This window comes from Podarcis tiliguerta (genome assembly GCF_965153285.1).
Source record: "Podarcis tiliguerta genome assembly, chromosome: 6".
Lineage (NCBI taxonomy): Eukaryota > Metazoa > Chordata > Lepidosauria > Squamata > Lacertidae > Podarcis > Podarcis tiliguerta.
This window is the reverse complement of record NC_139539.1, coordinates 38,551,254-38,573,273: the sequence shown is the minus strand read 5'-3', so window position 1 is coordinate 38,573,273 and position 22,020 is coordinate 38,551,254. Positions and strand designations below refer to the sequence as shown.

Below are 22,020 nucleotides of genomic sequence, written 5' to 3'. Positions count from 1 at the left end.
CCAACAAGGGGAGAGGAAGTTCAAATGAGTTGACTTCCTTTTTCCCCACACTTGTTTAGAACATGCGAAAACACTCTTCATAGTAGCAGAAACAGCAATCTCTTATACAAATATCCGTTCTTGCGTCCTGGGAATGTTCTAATATTCCTCTCTGCTTAGAATTTTAAGCACTATCCTTGCATGTTTGAAGTTCTCCATCACTGATAACTGGAAACACTTTGTAAAGAAAAGAAAGGTGGTTTTTTCCTTGTTGTTCTGTACTCTTAAGAGACTAAGCATTCATCACCTTAGCACAAACATGTCTGGTTTGGCTCACAGAGTTGCACTGTCGCTACTGTAAGTGTCAGTGTTGCCAAAGTTCATAACTACCTGGTTTGGAAAATGAATTTATCCAGCTCATAATCGACATCATTTCCTGTAGGTATTTCTCTGCACATATGCAGAAAATCATTTCTGAGCTGAGCAGTGAGTTTTCAACTGCCCTATGCATATTTATGTATTTTTCATCGCCAGCCCTATTTCTTGGTTCAGGCTGGGCTATGTTATACAAAAGCCTCCCAAAAATTATTTTTAAGGCCCTGGCAGATCTCTGATGAAGCTTATAAATTCTGAGCCAATTCCAAATTCAGCTGATGGGAATTCACGCCACACTGTATCCTGTATTTATGCAGCAGTTTGTGATCCCGGTGGATATGCTGTTGTGAATGAGTTCAGTGATCCAACTTTACATGCAGCTCTTAATATGTATACATTCACTTATGGGTTGTGAAACATGTACATATGGAAGAAAATACGTATTGAATTATTATATTGATAATGTTTCTGGTGTTTTCTGAATTCCAGAGACCGTTCTTTCATTAAAGTGATCAACGTAGGGCAGCGCTTCCTTGTCAACAGAGTCCAAGATTACATCCAAAGTAAAATTGTCTATTACCTTATGAATATCCATGTTCAGCCACGCACCATCTATCTCTGTAGACATGGTGAGAGTGAGTGCAACCTGGTTAGCAAGATTGGTGGGGATTCAGGCCTGTCAGCGCGGGGGAAGCAGGTATGGTCTACGCATAAGTTTTGTTGCTCTCTGTATTGGCATTTTAAGAGCTAAGTTGAGCGTCAGATTTTCTGCCAACATTCACCTTCATTTGTGCTAAGCACAGTCACTAGTCACAGTAAGCCACACTTAATGGTTCAATGTGAATGCTCCTTCCTTGCACCAGGAGGAATCAAATAAGGATCCCTTCATTCAATTCATTCAAACCAAGGGTTGTAGTTTGGGAGTGAGACAAATATCAATCCTTCATTTTGGGCATAACTCTTAGCCCAGGGATTTTGATTTGTTTCCTCCTACTGTGAGTGGGGACAAGGTGCAGTTTGCTCGTGCATGTTAAGCCATGGTTTACGGTGCACCATGATGTGCCAATGCAGCCAATAATTGCAAAGAAAAGAATCATAATCCTAAATTTATCACCCTGCTAGGGTTCCTGCTGGTAAAATTGTTCCGTTTATTAAATGGCTTTCTGAGAAAACACCTACAGATGTTTCATTCATTTCTTTGAAACCTCAAAGCAGTTTTCTTCATTATTTAAAAACATGCAGAAGATGGTTAAAATCAACAGTAGCTAAAAAGAGATAAAACACGTATAACTTATACATATCTGAAAGTTACACAACTACAATCGTACCTTGGAAGTTGAATGGAATTCATTCCGGAAGTCCATTTGACTTACAAATCACGGCTTCTGATTGGCTGCAGGAAGCTCCTGCAGCCAATCAGAAGCCTTGGAAGCCCTGTCAGCCGTTCAGGTTCCAAAGAACGTTTGCAAACCAGAACAATAATTTCTGGATTTGCGGCACTTGGGAGCCAAAACGTCCAAGTTCCAGGGCATTCGGGATCCAAGTTACGACTGTATTGCTTGTGTATCAATTTAATCATTTTTTTTGTAAGTCGAAAGCCTTGTTCTTCAATTAATTTTATAGAGTTTTGTGTGATCGTTCATATTGGATAGGTTCCTAAACTTAAGTCAAAAGTATACTTTTTACTTGTCTTCACAGATACATTCTTTCTAGAACAGGAGTGAGGAAATCTTTTCGTATGAAAAGTCAATAGCCCATAGGAAAAGTCAGTTGGTTGTCACAGCCAGTGGTAGACAAAAACCACAACCAAAGCTGGTGGAGTTTGCTGCACTGCAAATCTCTCTTTGTTTTTGTGGAACCCCATTCTTGTGGGCTGCATGAAATTAAGGTTGGCTCTGCTCCTATATAAAAAAATATGGCAAATTCTGTACCAAACTGTGTTTTTACATACTTTTGGGAAAGTGTGCTTTTCCAAGAACTCCCATTATCTGTCTTGATTCTGCATGCCCTTGTAGCTACCTGCCCTAGCATTGTGAGCAGCATCAGACTTCGATTGGTTTTCTCATATTCTTAATAAAAGAAGAGGAATCTTTCCCCAGGACAACAAGCTAAAAACTGCTTAGGCATCTCAATTGTATTGTATTGTATTGTATCCTAGTTTGCACAAGCATTGAAAAAGTTCATCAAGGAGCAGGAGATTGTGGATCTGAAGGTTTGGACTAGCCAATTGAAAAGAACTATCCAGACAGCAGAGGCCCTGGGAGTCCCATATGAGCAGTGGAAGATATTGAACGAGATTGATGCTGTGAGTAAAATTACAGAAAGGCCACACACTGGTGGCGAAGACGGTGGTGGGTGTTGCAAGTGATTTGTTTTGATGTAAGGATAATAATCTAAATAAAACTTTACTTCCTTCCTTCAAGAAATTACAAGTAAGCCAAATTTTTCAAAAAGTATAATTAGTCTAAATTTCAAAAGTTTGAAGCTCAGTCTTGTAAAAGGTTGACACACAAATTCATGAAATGTTCTGCATTTTTGGATGTTACTCATTTTGGCGCATGATGTCCTGAGCTCTGATAGGAGGAAGGGTGCAGTTAAAACGTAACAGACAAACATTTAAATCAAAGGAAGTTCTGGCATACTCAGTAGTGTTTACTCCTAAATTAGTGGGCATGAGATTACAATCTCAATGTCATCGAAATTATGGAACCTCCATGTTTTGAGATAAAACCTTCTATAATCCACTGAAATTATTTTCCCTCTTTTGTAAGTGAATGCAAACTGGTGTCACATATGTTAAAAAGGGGAATTTCTGAATGCAGATAGTTTTTCTTTTTATCTTCTGGAATTAATTCCTATTTTGCTAGGGAGTATGTGAAGAAATGACCTATGAAGGAATTCAGAGGAAGTATCCAGAAGAATTTGCACTTCGGGATCAAGATAAATACCTTTATCGCTACCCTGGAGGAGAGGTATGGAGCTTTTATCATCAATTAATAAAATATTACTGCATTTGACTTTATAGTTTTGAAGGAATAGGCGGTAATCAATGGTAAAACTGCTAATACAACTGCAAAATACAGTAAAACAGGAAACTACAGCAGGGACTCTTACTGAGCTGATTCAGAAGCTAAGACAAACCATTGTATCTCATAATGGGAACAAATCAAAGTGAGCTCCTCTTCACCTCTCTTCCAGAACAGTAGTAAAGAAGAGATCAGAAGCTTGCTTTTGTTTTTGATTAACTGCTTATTGTTGTTTTGTCCACTCTAGCAAAATGTGGGTAATCTTTACTGTACATTCTTTGAACCAAGCCAAATTCAAACCGTGGTTACAGTAGGGATACTACTACTACTACTACTACTAATAATAATAATAATAATAAAATAATTTATATCCTGCTCATCTGGCTGGGTTTCCCCAACCACTCTGGGTGGTTTACAGCATATAAAACACAACAAAACGCCAAACATTAAAAAAACAAGATATCCTATACATTCAACAAACAAACCAATAAATCAAAACCAATAATAATAATAATAATATAGTAATAATAAACAGTTTACAATTATACCCTAATTAAAGTAACAACCAACCCCAACCCAACAAAAATGAAACAGAGGAACCAAATTTAGAACCGTTTAAAACATTTTAGCCAGTTGCCCCAACCCTCCTTGAAGCTGTGCTGATGAAGAGAGAGAGGGGAGCCTGGGAGCCTGATGGTCACTGCAGCTTGTTTCCATAATAGTTTATCATATTGTCTGAACTGGCCCATTATTAGATCTCAATTTTGTAATGTGATTATCTGAATTCATTGTGACTTCCCTAGGTAGCCTCCTTCCACATCATCAAAATTGTGACTTTTTGGGGGGAAATTTAAGTGTTGTTTTTTAAAAAAAAAAATTAAGGCATGCTTTTAAGCTCTACTTAAGTATGGTCGGATAGATTTCAGGCATTATGATTATTCTCATAACTTGGAAGAAAACCTGCTGATCTTTAAAATAGTAATTACTTCTAACTGTGGGTGATTCTGCCATAACTTAGAATTGTCACAAGGGTCCACTTAAGGCATTTGTTGTTTCTAAAGGAAGAGTCAGAAAATAAGTCTTAATTGATTATGGTGATTGATTGATTGATTGATTAACTAACTAACTAACTAACTAACTAACTAATTGTAACAAACTCAGCTAGGGGGCAGATTCAACCACCCAGTTCCCGTAGCGAAAGCCAGAACAAGGACTTCTGCTAGTGTAACAGGGCTTCCTCCCTCTCTCTGTCCCCCCATAGTGCCCCTTCACTTCCCCCAGATCTGCACTGGGGGGTAAGAAGAACCCCAAGAACAGTATATAGGGGAGCAGAGGTGAGATTGTTCCATTAGTGCAAGCATTTCTCCTTAGTACCACATTGAATTCCACTGCTGGTTTTTTTAATATATATATTTCTGATCGCTTTGAAACTTGTGAGATTGTAAAATCAGGTGAGTGCTTTTGTTTCTGGTAAATATTTGTTTTTGTTTCCTAGTCTTACCAAGATTTGGTCCAACGCTTGGAACCTGTGATTATGGAGCTAGAGCGTCAGGGCAATGTTCTAGTTATTTCTCATCAGGCAGTTATGAGATGCTTACTGGCCTATTTCCTTGATAAGAGTGCAGGTAAGGCGCAGAGCTGTTTTTTGTACATCTGCTATTATGAAGCACGTTGTTATCTGGGCGCAAACTGCACATGACCTAAATACATTATTAGGAACCACATCACTATTAAAAACATACTGATGCAAATCACCCAAACGCAATATTTTCTTCAGGGCTTCAGTGAATGGGAACCAGATTTATCATGACATCCGAAGCTCATTCCCCTCACTGCAGTTCCAACATTAACAACTCCTCTGTGCCTATTATCCTATTTCATTGTTCTTAATTTTCATTCTCATTATGACTGTACGCTTTTATTTTAAAAAATGCTTTGGCTCCAGTTCCATACACACACTTCACCTAGGAGTTATTCAGATGGGACTTATTGTAGACAAGTGTAGGATCTTACTTCTTGTAAACCACTTTGTGAGTGATTTATACTGGATATAATTGCACAGACTGGTAGAAATTATCTCTTGCTAATTGGCTTTTGCAAATCTACATCCTCCAAGCATTATAGTCAAGGTACATTCACACGTTTACCACAAAGATCCTTCTGAGTTGAGGCAACAAGGAGAGTTGCATAAAGTACATTTTGGACCATGCTTGGTAGTTTTTAATTCTTATTTTAGTTGAGATTCCTGCATTGAAGGGGGTTTGACTAGAGGATCCCAACTCTATGATTCCACTTCTATTCTTATAGATGAGCTGCCCTACCTGAGGTGCCCTCTTCATACCATCCTTAAACTCACACCAGTTGCTTATGGTAAGTATTTGTTGGTTTATTAATGTGGGCAGGGAGAGAGGAAGCAATGATTCTAGTGCTTACTAGTGCTTACAATGTTAACTTGAGACAAGGTTCAGATTGCACCTGTTTCACAGAGCTAGCAGAAAGTCATTTTACCACCCTGAATCATCTTTTCTCCCACCTCCTATAAATTGAGGGACTGATAGGGTTGTGTTCAGTTGGTGCTCTTTTATCTGCAGAAGTGCCTTTGCCATAGCAGACACACATACAGTCGTACCTTGGATCCCGAACGCCTTATGAATCAAACGTTTTGGCTCCCGAACGTTGTAAACCCGGAAGTGAGTGTTCCAGTTTGCGAACATTCTTTTGGAACCCAAACATCCAACATGGCTTCCGTGGCTTCCGATTGAGTGCAGGAAGCGCCTGCGGCCAATCGGAAGCCATGCCTTGGTTGTTGAACATTTTCGGAAATTGAACGGACTTCCGGAACAGATTCCGTTCGACAACCAAGGTGTGACTGTACTAACAGAAGAGGATGTTCCCCTCCTACAGCTCCCAGCAGCCCCCAAAACCAGCTCCAGAGTGTTGGAGGACCATCTGGAGCAGGTGGAAGGTAGCATGGAAGGAGCTGCAGAGAGAAAGAAGCAAGAATGGTCAAAAACCGCCCCTTCTTCTAGCAAAAAAACAAGAAGCACTAATTGGATTGCACCTATAACCTGTCCTGTGTTGTTGAATTCTTTGGCCAAATAAGAAACAATCCAGACCGAATGTTGAGAAAACTTGGATGCATACAGTGGAGCCCCCGTCTCTTCCTCAGAAGCATCTTTGCATTTCAGTTTTGGAGTTAAAATTAACACTTCAAGATTTCCCCCCTCTGTTTTTATTGCCCCCCCCCCCGTCTAATAATGTAGTAATGCATGATTTTAAGTGTATTCCATTTTCACATTTATGAAGGCTGTAAATTGGAAATGATTTCCCTGAATGTGGAAGCTGTGGACACACACCGGGACAAGCCACCCACAACAGTATGTAAAATATATACCAGCCCTTTCCTGTGTATTCTGTTTTGTTTGTTTCTGAACTGAAAGTTTGACCCACAACTGTTAACTTGACGTACCTAGATTTGAGCTGTCAAATCTCATTAACTTTTTACAACTTAGGCCCAAGTATTTTGGTTTCATTGGGCTATGGGTACAAAACACTTGGAAATCAATGGGAAGCTCCTATTCCACTTCAGATGGGGCCCATTGTGCTTTACTCATGAGGAGGGTAATCTTTTTCTGGCACACTCAGCTCCCCCCACCCTCAGTTCTGAGAAAATACTATCCCCTTCATGTAGTTTTTTTTCAAAATAAGTCATGGACTATATTATCAGATTAGAGCTGAGGGATCAAATTTACAGTGGGAGAATTCTCATATATGTGTGCACGTGTGCCTATTCTCATTTTTTTGAATGCTTTGAAAATACTGTTTAGGGATGAATAAGGTATTTCTTTAGGCTATTATTTTTAAAATGCACAAAGAGCTATCACGATAGTATTTCTTTAAAAACCTCAGATATAAATGTCTGATCTTCAGTTTGAATGCTTTAGAGCTTTAAAGTATATCGTTAATGGTTTTGGGGGTAAAGAAAAACACTGCTGCATTCCAGATATGGTCCATTTTGTTGAGTTGTAAAATATAAAGATGCGGCCTTAGACTTAGTAGCTCAGGCTGCAACCCTGTACTCACTTACCTGGGAGTAAGTTCCACTGAACTCGCTGGTGTTTCCGTCTGAGTAGGCACATCTAGGCTTTGTATTGTTGCTCTTGGCATGCAAGATACGTGAACTGCAAGATACGTGAATCCAGATACGTGAACTGTAAGATGAATCCAGGCAAGTATTTACCAGGTCACAATGTACTCCCTGTGGACATAATCACTTGAAAACCTTTACCTCCCCTGTCTGTCTAACCTGATTGGAAATCTGAGGAAGCAGAAAAAGAAGTAAAATCTCACCTCACCCATGCACCACTCATTATGTAACAGGTGATCTATTGCCTTTTTAAGAGGTTGCCAAAATACAGGATGAGTCCAAATTCTTGCACACACATTGTATGTTCTTGTACTGTATTAAAAGGCTGAAATGTGACCTTTGCATATCAGTTTGTCATAAGTGGAGGGAAATCTTGTAGTGCTTAAGAGCAGTAGACTCGTAATCTGGTGAACTGGGTTCACGTCTCCGCTCCTCCACATGCAGCTGCTGGGTGACCTTGGGCCAGTCAGACTTCTCTGAGGTCTCTCAGCCCCACTCACCTCACAGAGTGTTTGTTGGGGGGGGGAGGGAGGGAAAGGAGAATGTTAGCCGCTTTGAGACTCCTTCAGGTAGTGATAAAGTGGGATATCAAATCCAAACTCCTCTTCTTCTTGAAGTGCCAAAATAGCAGCCAGTATATTTGATATAGTTATTTGGGGAAATAAGGTTACATTATTACAGCTTGAAACACAACCTTGCCTTTTTTTTATTTTGGTTGCTTGATTTACTGTAAGAATGAGATTGCTGCGAGCTTAGTGCCGTTGTACCAACAGATCTAATTCAGGTTGCTAAAAATGGTTTACTCACAATTCAAGATTTATTTATTTTTAAGCATTCAGTTAGGCCTTCTGCTTTCACCTCTGTAATAGCTAGTATGCAATAGATACTGCTTAGCAATCTTATAGCAATGGTTCATTCAGTTCAAAAGCATTAAGTGCTTTGAATATGCAAAATCTGCATGCACCTGGTACTACATTACAGCATGACATATCTATCCTATGAATTTGCTGGTTTGAAGTTTTTATTTTACAAGGAAAATAAGTCCCAGGGCATCGTTAAGACCAAAAAATACTAGGTGGTTTCAATATACTGTGAACCACTGCACTTTTGGGATGTTTTAACTTAGCTTCCCTCAGTTTATACTATGAATAAAATAAATGACCGGAATGTTCTTTTGAATTACAAAGGTATTTTTTCTTCTGTTTCTCTGAAACAAGATGCCCTCTGCTCTGCAGGAAGGCCTTCTACCCCCTACCCTCCATCCTCACCTCTCTTACTCCATCTAGATTTCAAATGATTAGATTTGCTGTTTTTTCTGGGACTCACAGAAAGCAAAACAATTATGAAAACGCTGAAGGGCAGAAAAATACATTTCAGTGTGTAGCCACAGTAGGCTGAAAGTAAGCATGAACCAAGATTTTTTAGGACTTTGTTTAAATCATCTTCGTTTTGATTTCAGGCTTTTTTTTCTTTTTTTTTTTGTCCCATTCTAAGCCAGGGTCAAAAGCCAGGAAAGTGGTGTGCAATACTGTGTCGCTAGTAGGCACTAAATCCATGGAACAGAAGGCAGTATTTATTTGGTTCCTGGGTGGTTACCCATCCAAGCACTGAACAGACCCAGACTTCCTTTGGTGGCTTCATGGGCCTTCAGGCCATTCCCTGGCCAGTATGTTCAGTATGAACATTCGGAACAAGTATTACTGTATTCACAGGAGTTCTCCCTTGATTTCAGGACTAATCAAGGAAACTTCATGAAAGATAGAAAATAAATGAATGAAACTGAACAGCCTGGCATTGTCACTATGTTGACAGATTCACCCAAAGGCAACAGGTGTTATAGTTCAAGTGCAAGGGACAGTGCTGAACTTTTGCTTCTTGCCAGTTCTTCCGTGACATTGCTGTGCTATAAAAGAGACCACGGGCTTAAAGCAGAGGAAGGGTTCGTGAAGACTTATTTCTGTGACTTCCTGAGAGCTCTTAGACTAGCCCAAGAAGGCTTGTGTTGGCCCAGCTCTGCAACCAGGAATTGCAGGGAGCTCTGAATGAGCTCTATTTCAATTGAGCATCACAGAGTGCTGCTTTAGCTGCAGCAACAAAATATTCACTCGAAATGCTGTAGCCAAAAGTAGACCCTGGAAATCAGGCTGCCCTAGTGTCACACTTCCAAACAGCTTACGTAAGAAAAATAGCTGAAGTCATCTGATTGGTGAGCAAGAATTATATCCTGCATGCGGAGACCTTGAGCACGCAGTATTTAATATTTAACCTGCCTGAGCGGTACTGAAGGATTCCCTACCTGGTAAAACTCTACTCATTCATTTGTATTTCCCTTTTCTTCTCTAAGAAAATACAGCTGGGTAGAAATGAACCTTATTTAGGTTTATTTTGCTAATGTTTTACTTACAATATTTATACTGTTTTCATAGGCAATAACAAGGCAGGGTACAAAAAACTAGATGTATATAAAATAAAACAACAGTTCACAGTAACATGGCAGCCTTCTTCCTGCACTTATGAGAAGCACTTGGAGGAAGAGAGAAATGTGCCCGTACTCCTTCACCGCAGGAGAGCACACCATATGAAGCAGAGATATGACTATCAGTGGCATATATATATGCCACGTCAAAAAAGAAGAAAAAACTTCCTCTCTTTTCCAACACATGAAAGAAACAGGACACGAAATTAATTTTGCAGATTCCAAATTGCTCTTTAACATGGAACATCACCACAAGAGAATAATCATGGAAGCCATCGAGATAGAGAAACACCCTCACAACATGAACAAGCGTGACGACACATCCCGCTTGCCAGACATCTGGAAATTAGCCCTCCCCACAAAATCTGACACCAGATCCAGAGGCACACAGAACGCCATCACCAATCAACCACACCAGACCCAAACCCAGACCCTCTCCACAGATAAATTACAGACACCATCCAGTAGCCAAACCAGGGTGGCACCTCCGGATGCTGCACCCCCCTGCAATCCCTACACAGATCTGGCTGGCACAGGCCACAAAACCACAGCTCGCCCCTATACACGAAGCCAAGCCAGAGCACAACCAAATGCAGTACAGCCATCTTCTCAGAAAAACTCTTCACAAAGTTCAAGAGTTCAAGACACGAAGGCTTTAGCAACTAATCCACACCTAATGACCCACCTAAGTGGGATTCAGGAAATCACTCAAGAAATCACTCAAGATATCCCTCAAGTAATTAAGGAACAAAAGAAGAAAAGGCACACTAGCCTGGGAACCTCCTCTCTGCCCAGAACATTGGAGGCTATACACCACACCTCCTCAACAGTATTTATAGGAACTCAAACACTGAGATCCTGCTCTGTTCCAGTAACAAGAAGCCGAAAGCACCAGCCTGAAGATGACGAGTGAGACCTCGTCGAAACGTCGCCTAGACACCCCAACTTTTACACGGGAAGACACCCGAGGACACCAAAACCTGCATATATATATATATATATATGCCTGGCATCAACAATATTCAGTGGCGTTTTAACTGTGGTTTAAAATTCTGTGATTCGATTTCTCACCCCTTATAATATCCTCCATTTTCAATCAGAACAACCATCCCAAGAGCCAAACCCCTGTAAGGATGAGAAGGAACAGCTTTACACCACTAGCCAGTCCGGACACATTAAAACGTCCTCGCAATTACAGTGTTGGGAGCCAGCCTCTCAATCCGGCAGGGTCTCTTCTGTTCCGGGAGGCTCGAGACGGGGCTGATCAACAAAAGCTGCAAGACAGTGTTCAGGTGGTAATATCTCTATCCTAATCTTCTATTCCAATTTCATGCACAGCAAAAATTGTGCAGTATTATTTCACCTGTCACTCCTTACTTCAGAAATTGTCCTTTTCAAGCCAATTCAAAGCTGGTGACTCTTTACGTGAGATTATTGGACAGAACCTACCATCAAAAGTCAGGATTCAAAGAACCTACTGTGCATGATTAAGATGCTTCTGTTCGTGCATTGCTGGGGGGGGGGTTAAATAATTTCCCTTCCAGCTGCAGCCTTTTGCACCACATTTGTTAACCTTCAGGGTGTGACTTTCACAAAAGTGGAGTAGCTCAGGAGGCCTTGATGCAAAGAACTCTGTGTGGCCTTTTAGATTTTGGCCAGAGGGTTCATGTCAGGCCACTCCAAATAGCTATGTACTTTGAAGTATTCTGGTTTGAAAATTATAGGTGGACACTTAAAAGTAATAATGATTTCTGTTGCTGCAAAACTTTCCTTTTTATGAGGAAAATATGTTTCTAGTGCTAAGCAAAAGCCCCTTGAATAAGGCTGTTATCTAAAGTGAGCATTTTAAGACAGATTTGTCAGATCCATAGTAGTTTGTAGCTGAGTTCATGGGCTCTACACAGTATACCCAACATATACATAATTTCTTACAGTGGACAGTCATATTTGCTATACAGTGGTACCTTGGTTGTCAAACGGCTTTACTCTCGAACAAATCGGCTCCCAAACACCACAAAGCTGGAAGTAAGTGTTCCAATTTGCGAGCGTTTTTTGGAAGCCAAACATCTGACACGGCTTCCGATTGCTCCTGCAGCCAATCGGAAGCCGCACCTTGGTTTTCGAACAGTTCTAGCAGTCAAACGGACTCCCAGAATGAATTAAGTTCGATAACCAAGGTACCACTGTACTATATATGCAGCAATTTGCTGCAGTTTTCTTTGACCCATGTATATCCCTCAGATTGGATAGAGTTTTCAGCAGCATTTCCAATATCACTGCAATTTTGCTTGCTGATTTGCATTTTGCTTTTTTGCTTTTTCATCAGCTGCTTATTTCTCAGGCTACAACATAGTGCTCTGTTGCTTAATAAATCAAAGACCCAGTTTCCAGGCCGTATGTCAGACAGTAGTCTCTGCCAGAGCAAGTTCCTGGAGTGAGGCTGTAGATGAAACAGGATTTCAGACTATTTCCAATCTCTTTATTTGATATGGTAGTCCAGGATCTTTTTAAAAAAACAAAAATACCCAGGTTTGTCACTGTAATATATGAGAAGCAGATTGATGGAAGAACAGGAACAACTGGTGCTGAAATCTTGTTCTTTGCAGAGCCTTTCGGCAATGACTTCAGTATAAAAAACAGTAATTGATAGTAGGCCTCACCTCCAACTAATAAGTAGTTCATGCTAAAACTGAAATGTGTTTCTTGGGCATGGTGATAAAAAAAAAATGCAGATGACAATTTGTTCTTGTAGCTTCTGCTCACTTGCTTTGCTTGCAGAGGGAAAGAGCTATATGTAATTATGCTAGGCCAGTAGCCATTTAACAGTCACTGGCTTGCATTTTGCAATAATTTTGGATGCAAGTTAACATTGGTCTTCTTGCCTCGTGAAGACTGCTTTCTATGTGCTGTTCTGCTTTCTTGCTTTTTATATCTTCATTGAACTGCAGCTTGAGCTTTCCTATACTGTTTTTTTCTTTCTTTGCAGCTTCAAGTGGGAAGTGCTTGCCTGTGAGTATCGTTGTGAACAGCTTGCATGTGTAATTGTACGTTTTTGATAAATAAACATTTACCAAGAGATTATTAGAAGTCTGTTTCAAAGGAATGTACATGGAGAGAAAGTACCAAATAAGTCTCCTACAAATTAGAGCCCCTTTACGTTGGGTGGAATATTTTACATCTCATAGATCAATATCCATTTATAGAAAAGTGACTTTTCTTTCAAAATGAGCAAGATGGATGAAGCACAACAAAGAATCAAGTATAAAACCTATATTTAAGTAAGCTTGCTGAAGCTGTACAAGCCTTATCTTATTAGGACCACTACAATTTATCTTTTTCATACTCTGAAGATGTGCTACATTTTAAGCCAAAAATGAAAAACATGACTGCAGGCGTTTGCAAATGAGTTTAAAATATGGATATAAAAGGTTGCCATGTACTGAGTCAGACCACAGGTTTAGCTAGCTTAGTATTGTCTGCTATGGTGTTCACTGATCTCAGGCTGTGTTCCATCCAAGTCCTGCTACTTATGATCCTATTTCAACTAGAGATGCCAGACACTGAACACAGAATAAAATATTATGAATACAAAGCATGAGCTCTGCCATTGAAGTGTGGTCCCTACAAGACTCCATGCTGTTGCACTCATGGGGAAGCCACACTAGTTTGCAGTTACCTATTGAGTCTACAGTTATTTGTAAGTTTCTCTAATGGGATGAATTCTGGGCTAAATTCACAGCAGTGTATTCTAGGCATGCCTTGCATTGCCATGGAGACAGGATAAAAGCAAATGAATGACAAAGCATTTTGACAAAGGCATCTTCTAATCCCTTGATACGCAATCTCCTCTCGAGGCTCAGTTTACAGGAATTTTGTAAATCATATATTTGCTTCCCAATAGCCCTGTAAAATGACACGTCTGCATCTCACAAAAAGTTGGAGATTACTGTTGAGAGGGTAAGGCTGAGAGCTGCTGGTCACATTCCAGTACCAGGAATAGTGGGAAGAAGTTCAGAATAGTGGAAGCAAGCTACCACATTGCAGAAATTGCCAAGTGTGACTTGGTACCTGTAGGTTCTTAGAACCTGTGCACTATTTTGAAGAGAGAGTATCTGTTAAGTAATATGACACACACATTCTCTGGCCATATGAACTAATATAATCCTACCAGGAGTGAGTACAGGAATGAAATCAGGAACATCAGACCATTGGTCCATCAAGCTGATACACCAGTTTTCCACACTGACTGGCAGCAGCTGTCCAGGTTTCAGATGGGAGACACTCCAAGCCCTACCTGAAAATGCAAGGATTGGACCAGGGACCTTCATCCTGCTGCTCCACCACTGAGTTACAGCCCTTCACGCACAAGTAAATATAATGAGGAGGTGTAGGTTATGACCATGAATTAATGAGAGAATGAGAGATAACAGAAGAGTGAATAAATATAAGTGGGAGAAATAAGAAAGGAAATTAAGAACACAGAAGAAGTTCAGAGATAGGTAGGAAGTCACAGAGGCTCCTATATCCCAGTATCTGACTTATACCCATATATAAGCTCTGTCACACTCAGTGAGACTTATTTGTGAGCAAACATGCATAGGACTGTGTTGTAGTGTGAGTCATAAGCCATATGAGAAGCCATATGTGAGTCATAAGCCATATGAGGAGACAGACTTTCTGTCATAGAATGTTGCATGAAAGAATTCATCTGTTAACAGTTTGTGAACATTCTTTGACATCACATTGCTGCAGCCAATTGCTATTGGACATGCTTAACAAATCATCTAGCAATTGTGAATTGGTTATTGCATATTTGCTCTCTCACACACACACTTTGTAAAAGAATCCTCTGTCTTTTCTTGGTAAGGAAGGTAGTCAGATCAGATCTGATTCTGCTCTTGCAGTGCTTGTGTGCTGCAGTCCTCCTGAAATGTCATGCCTTAACAGTGCCAGCTAGATGTGTCTAGCACACCTAGACATTGTCAGTTGTCCCTGAGAAGCAGAATACAAAGAGTTGGAAAATACTATGCTGTCTCTTTCTCACATTATAATGTGAGAGGATATGTCAATGGCATGTTATTTCCCTCTCTACAGGGAGAAATCAGACGCAATCATCTGTGAGCCCCTGGTCTCGCTACCGCCAAGTGAGATTGTCCCATGAAGGAGGCATTTGCTGCAAACCTGCACAGAATGGCCAGTCTCTTAAATTTCCTTCCCCTTCTATTGCTCTGCAACTATGCTGGTCTGCGTTCACCTTTGCAGCATTACTAAATGTAACTGTGGCAAGTCTATCTTTGATATCTTAGCTTTTTCCATTTTGTGTGTGGACCTCACCTGTATTAATATTTGTAAATCTGTGGTTATTTTTGTAACATTCCCCAATAGCTGTGATTGTCCTTTACAATTGTGTGTGTGGAAGTGAGAGAGGGAGGTGGTGTATTTCTGTGTGTGGTATTTTTGCTTTGTGGAGTTAGGTTTCTGCCCTGCATGTGATGGTGATTGTGACAGCTGCCTTGCAACACATGTGGGAGTCACTTTTCCTTGCCATTTATGGAATGCATTTTTTCCTAGAAACCACAATCCATTTGTAGTCCCTAGCTGCTTTATGGGAGTGATTTAATAATAGAGATAATTATTTTGTTAAATATTTGCTGCATATTAGGAAATAGATGCAGGGATATGTGATTCAGGGTCTGGAATGCACTTTCGATACTTGGCACTGTTCCCGTACTTTGCCTTAATGGGAACACTCCCAAAGAAATCTGAAGATTATTTGCCTGCACAATGTGCTTTATTGTTTGCTGAAAATGTTTCAGTTTTGCCCCTGGCTGTCCTGGAAACCTTTTCATAGGGTTCCCATACCCTAGTGCTTGCATTTTCCCATAATTGCAATCTTGTTGGTGTATGTTTTGTAAAATGATAATAGTAATAATAATCTTGGTAAATGCTACATTTGTGAACTTTCAATAATCCACCCCCTGATAAACTTGATTCACTTTGCTGGAGGGAAGGGGAAGGCAACAGGGTGGGTCTCCTCGGTTCAAGGATTGTGAAATGCAGCCAGGTTTTGGAGAATGACTGATTATTTTAAATTGGAAATTTGTTCCATTATTTTTAAACGGCTTGACTAGTAAAGGAATAAGAGGGTGGGGCAGTGATGAGGAAAAATGAGAGCATGAGACTTCTGCCCAGACCAGCCACATAAAGTAAGGATGGGCAAGCTGTAGTCCATCAGATGTTACTGGATTTCAGCTCCTATAACCCCTGGTCCTGCTGGCTCTGAGACTGATGGGAGTTGTAGTAAAAAAAAACCACAGGTTTTGTTTGCCTCCAGACTGTCAGTATTTTGCAGGAGGGCTTCAAGCTCATACTAAAGTTAGGTTTGCACAATTAAAGTGGATTAAAGTTGCCCTGGTGCAACAAATCCACTTAAAAACAACCAAGCCCACAGACTATCTGTGGTTAGAATAATGACAGTGGATGTATCCTGGTTTCTGCTTCCTGATACACATTCAAGATGCATAGACATGCTTTCATCCACTGTACCTGCTTTTTACAGTTTTAAGCACTTGGAAAAAGACTGAACCACTAGGAGTGATGAAACTCTCCTAGAACAAAAGAATTAGTGGACTGCATACTTGAATGATGGTCACTTTCAGAATAAGCCCTCAGAATAAATTATATTCTCCAAATACACAAGCCTATAATTACATAGTAGACATCTAAAACATACAATTCCTGTTATGGTAGATCTACACAAAGCCCTTTAGAGCCTTGGGACAGCCCTAAGAGGCAAAGGTAGGATTGCCATATTTCAAAAAGTGACACAAAATTGTTGAAATCTCATAACAAAAAAAAAGTTAAAACTTTGTTTAAAAACTAAACTTCCAAAATGTACACAGATTTTCTAAGACATTTCTGCATTTTCTGCCCAGACACAGTTTCAAACGGCTGTGTCAGGGAAATTCCAGACATATGGCAACCACAGGCATAGGTGAGGAGTTTGATACCTTACATTTTGATGTATACTGTTAACTTTTAAACCACCACCCTTTAAGGAATTCCCCAGTAAAGGTACTAGACTGTATCTTGATGGCTTTTGCAGGGAGATCTCCACGAACTGCCACTTTACAGTTTAGCCAGTCACGGATATGTACATGGTTAGTATGGAACCCATTACCATACTTATTATTAGTTGTATTTATTAAATTTGCTAGTCGCTTTATCTTGCCCAAGGCAACCCAAAGCAACTTATAAACAAACAGACAATAAACTCCACATAGATACATTAATACAAAGAGTGATGGGAATACATTAAAAACATTTCTGAAAGGCCAGATTGTAAAAGGCCAATAGCCTAGTTATAGCGAAACGTTTTTGCTTCTCACCAAAAGATAAATAATGATGGCACCAGGCAAGCCTCCCTGGGGAGAGCATTCCACAAATGGGGAGCCACTGCAGAAAAGGCTCGTTCTCATGTTGCCACCCTCTGGGCCACTTGTGGAGGGGATACATGAAGGAAGACCTCAGATGATGAGTGCAGGGTTCGGGTCAGTTCATATGGGGAAAGGTGGTCCTTGAGGTATTGCTGTCCTGAGTCATTTAAGGCTTTATAGGTCCAAGCCAGCACTTCAAATTGGGTAGCTGGATGTAATGCTGTCATCACAGTTTTGCATGCTTAATTCCAAATGAATTAAGCCCTGTATAACATATCTAGGTTTTGCTTTCAGAGGCAAAAATGCATTAGCCTGCTCATCTTAGGCTAATGAACACATAAAGGAAGTAAAAGAGTGTGGGGAGCACATACACTTTGGGAATCTAAGCCAAGACACCCACACTTGCACAATTTTTTTACCCCTAGTGCTATACATTCAATTGCTGTTGTCTGTAGCTTAGTGGCCTTACATTATCCTTTTTACTGGTAGCTCATCATACAAAACCAGTTTTCATGTAGACGTTACAAATGGAAAGGTAACTAGTTGCTAGTACTGAAACACCATGTTCAGAATGGACTGGTAGGGGGTTTGTGAATGGCATTCTATCGTCATGTAAGACAAAGCTGTAGCGAAACCAATATAAGCATGCATTGTGATTTTTTTCTGGTTTTTCCTGAGCAGTTATCTCAACACTAATGCAAGCTGAGCAGGCATAGAAGTAGTTTGTGCACAGACACACAAAAGATACCCAGACTACTGTTTCAACTAACTCCCAACTTTGAGAGATGACCTCAAAAAGTGATAATGTAGTTTAGCATCTTATCTAGGACTTTAACAGAGCAACCCCAACCCTGGGTCATCCAGGCCTGGGGGCATTCAGAGTGTCAGAGCCACTACTGCATTCAAAGCAACATCAGCTCCTACCAGTCAGGAAAGGGGAGAGACCAACTTTTTTTAAAAAGGAGCACCACCAGAACAAGCCAGCACCTTTGGCGGGCACAGTGAGGTCTTATGTGGTGGCGGAGCCTCTGGCATCCTAATCGACTCTAGTTCTATGGATCAGGGGTTAGAATTGCTCCCTTAATCTAGAAATTCATATGCTAGACTTCAGCAGTTTAATCTGCAACATATGACCCAAGATTAATTCTTTTAAAAATCCTATGTGATACTTTGTTGTGGTAGGGACGCATAAATGTGCAGGCAACCGGAGAAACACTCACAGCCACTTTGCTCTTCCCCAGTCTTTTGAATGCGGCTCATGGCTAAAGCACATGGTTAGTGGGATGAGAGCTTAACCACTAGGAAATCAGGGCTGTAGAAGATAGTAGACACAATTTTATGACTAGGCTGGTTAAGCTGGGTTCTCCATCAGTCTGCACACCCAAGCCAAAACACATTAGACTTCAATTAGTTCATTTCAGCAAATTCATTTCCTAGCATGTTTGGACATCTCTTTTTTTCCTGTAGTCTCTTGCTCAGAGATCTCTGATGGTTCTTTAAACCTTTATTGGAAGTATGGAATTAGGAGTAAGTTTGATTGATTTATTCTTCATTTGATAATTTGTGGTCAGCATTTTCAGAGATGAATCACCGTCCTGTGTTTCTTAGAACAAATGAATGTGTTTCAAGTTAGAGGGCAATGTGCCTTGTTTTCCTTGGCTCTCTAACGGTGAACTTGAAATAATAGTGAAATCATAATAAATATTATGTGTTTATTTATATGTACACTGTAAGCAATTTGACTTTTACCAAAGCTGCAATAATGCACAAGCTTAAATAATGATCTCCTGTATGTGTAGATATGAATGTTTTGCATATGGTCAAAGGTAACTTTATAAAGATGGCATCAGAGCACTGTGGAGGTTTCTCTCGGTGCATGCACACATACACACACACACGTGTAATTCATTTTGCCCATCTGTTTCTTTTATAAACCTCAAAATTTTCCAAGTGCCAGAACAAGGATGTTATCATATACAAGATGACTTTTTGCTGCAACAACTTTGTTATACATTCAGTAGAAGTTTTTTTAATTGTATAATTGAAGGCTAATGCATATAGAACTGTTTTGCTGTGCAGTTTATGGTTTTGACACATGTCAATAGGCAGGAGCAACTGGATAATCAAGGATGCATTGCTTATGCTGGCTCGAATGCAGAAGGGCTCCATTATTACTGTATTGCCCCATCATTCCAGATTATCGACTAAGCAGGGACATACAAATGAGACCATTATTACACTCCATGGGAATCCAAGTACTAATGCTGTTAATTGTGGCTTAAATTAAGACCAAGGCCTAGAACCACTATTAAGTTGCATTGCCCAGGAAACAACTCAAATTTAGAGATGCACCATGGCTTTATGTGGTGGTGCATTTGTAACTATAGCCATATTTATGTTCGTGTTGATGTCATGTGAATGAAAGCACTCAGGTAGATAATGATGTTTTTCATCCTATATAATTGTAAGTTAAAATACTGCACAATGTTTCATTTCTCTACATAATAGTTTCATTTAGGCAAAAATTTACCGCCCAATTACCTATGACAGATTTATTGGATCTTATATCTCAATCATGTCTGCTCTGTATGCATATCTTCTTGGTTTATTTCATTTAATTTGCAGGTGTGTATATGTGCAATTATGCTGTGTGAATGTATACTTCTAAAAAGCATCAAACTGCCAGTTGTTAACTTTCTGTGCAGAAATAAGTAGAAGTCTTAAAACCAGCAGGTTTTTTTCCATAAAGGTTGGCAGTTTTAGACTGGAAGCCTGAATATCAATATTGTAATGAGACATCTTAAATAATTGTATTAGCAATTGTGAACTTTCTTGTGGAAGAGGTAAATAAAATTTCACCCACTGCAAACCACCATGCTGCAATGCTTTTCTTTCTCATTACTTTGTGCTGGCACTCCTTTCAAAATCAGTAACAATTTATAAAGCTGGAGGCAAAAAATGCACTTTCTCAATTGTGTGGAGCTCAGGCAGATGTAAAGGGTAAGTGGTTGCTTTGCACATTGCGGCTGGAATCCAAACACTCACATCCATGTGCAGGTGGAAAGCACTTCTATGGGGAAGGACCAGCCAGTGGTGGGGCTCCAGACTTTAGAAGAGCTTCTTGGGAGAGCATTGTAAGGGAGAACTTGAAATCACCATGCTTTACGGAAGGTTGACCTTTGGGTCCCACTCTACATCTTATACATACCTGTATAAATGTGACAGATATGTTTGCAAACATTGCACAATCATCAGAGAGCTATGACTAGCCACAGCCACTTTCAGTTTTCAGACTGAAACCTAGCATCTCTTAACCCTGGACAGGTCTTTGAGCATTTAAAAGAAATGTATGAAAGACAAAAATATATATTCTGATGTGAACCATACCCTAAAGCAGCCTTCCCCTAGCTTAGCGTCTTCCAGATGTTTTGCACCACAATTCCCACTAGTCCCAGCACAGGGTTGGAGAAGGCTGCCCTAGAAATAAAAGTTCTTTTTGGTGTCAAGGCCCGAAATACAAAAGAAGGTTTAAGGAACTCTTGAATCAAGCATTGTTTGTTTTTATTCCTGTGTTCATTTCATCAATGTCCATTAAAAAAAATGTGCCAGTGACAGGTCCCTTAAGCTCAACTTTGTGGGTATTTGCAAGTATTTACATTTAATAATCATATATGACCAACTATGAATGCATGAAATACATGTTATAAAGAACGAATTTGCAGATGAAGTTATTGGACACATCCACAAAAGTTGTCTTTGAGCAAGTTTTACTCAAAAGTAAATCCATCTGAGTTGAGTGGGGATCTCTCATAAATGTGTTGTGGACTGCGGCTTTAATTGGTTTGAATGCACTTCAAAATGCAAAATTAACAAATGTGATGAGCAATGCAAAATTATTTTTTGAGCATGTGTGGAATTCATTGCAGTCAGACTTGTTATACTTATTTGAATTCCATATGAACCCTGATTAAAATTATTATATGGAAAGATAATAACACAGGATATAGCTGTGACAAGGACAGACAGTGGACTTCCCTGATTATGTAATAGTCAAAGAGAGGAAAACTCTGTAGAATTCATTTGCAATATTTCTGCAGATCAGTGTGTTTCAAGCCAGATTGATGATTGCAAATGGATTTGTGTGCCTTTTTTAAAAAAAATCATAGTTTGGAAAATGACAAGTTAAAGTTTTTTTAATGTACAATACCAATTAGCCATTTTGGGGAGGAAATAAAGTCATGTGTTACAAGTTAAAGATGGTCAAGGGCTGAGTTAGGCTAGAGTAGCATAACAAACATGCCTACAGATGCTAAGAGAAGGGGTGGTCCTATGAACTTGGCAGCTAGATGAGTATATTGAATGAGGTTTTGAAGGTGGAGATGCCATGAAGACTTAATCATTCTAGAAGTAGAGCACAATTTTGTACTGTTTGTGAAACATTACTTTAATTCCAGTGATTTTATGTGGTCCAACATTATGCATTTAACATGCATTTAATTAATCTTACAGTTAATTAAAAAGTGAACAGAAATATTGAGAATGGCAATGTGGAATTCCTTTAGGATCTAAATGTTCATAGTT

At 39.8% G+C, this 22,020-nt stretch overlaps 1 protein-coding gene across 14 annotated transcripts in view; it reads left to right on the top strand.

Annotated features, from left to right (window-relative positions):
* Positions 1-22,020, top strand: part of PFKFB2 (6-phosphofructo-2-kinase/fructose-2,6-biphosphatase 2) — a 39,066-nt gene that overhangs the window by 11,630 nt on the left and 5,416 nt on the right. For 3 of the 14 annotated variants that reach the window (XM_083444446.1, XM_083444451.1, XM_083444452.1), the window contains exons 9-17: positions 844-1,051; positions 2,513-2,659; positions 3,222-3,326; positions 4,876-5,005; positions 5,688-5,750; positions 6,687-6,757; positions 11,104-11,295; positions 12,990-13,012; positions 15,098-20,311. In XM_083444446.1, coding sequence (XP_083300572.1) covers positions 844-1,051; positions 2,513-2,659; positions 3,222-3,326; positions 4,876-5,005; positions 5,688-5,750; positions 6,687-6,757; positions 11,104-11,295; positions 12,990-13,012; positions 15,098-15,164 — 1,006 coding nt within the window. In that variant the 3' untranslated portion in view covers positions 15,165-20,311. Of the gene's footprint in view, positions 1-843; positions 1,052-2,512; positions 2,660-3,221; positions 3,327-4,875; positions 5,006-5,687; positions 5,751-6,686; positions 6,758-9,259; positions 10,125-11,103; positions 11,728-12,180; positions 13,013-15,097; positions 20,312-22,020 lie in introns of those variants that run through there. The other 11 variants (XR_014512195.1, XM_083444448.1, XM_083444449.1 and 8 more) reach the window with 7 other exon arrangements.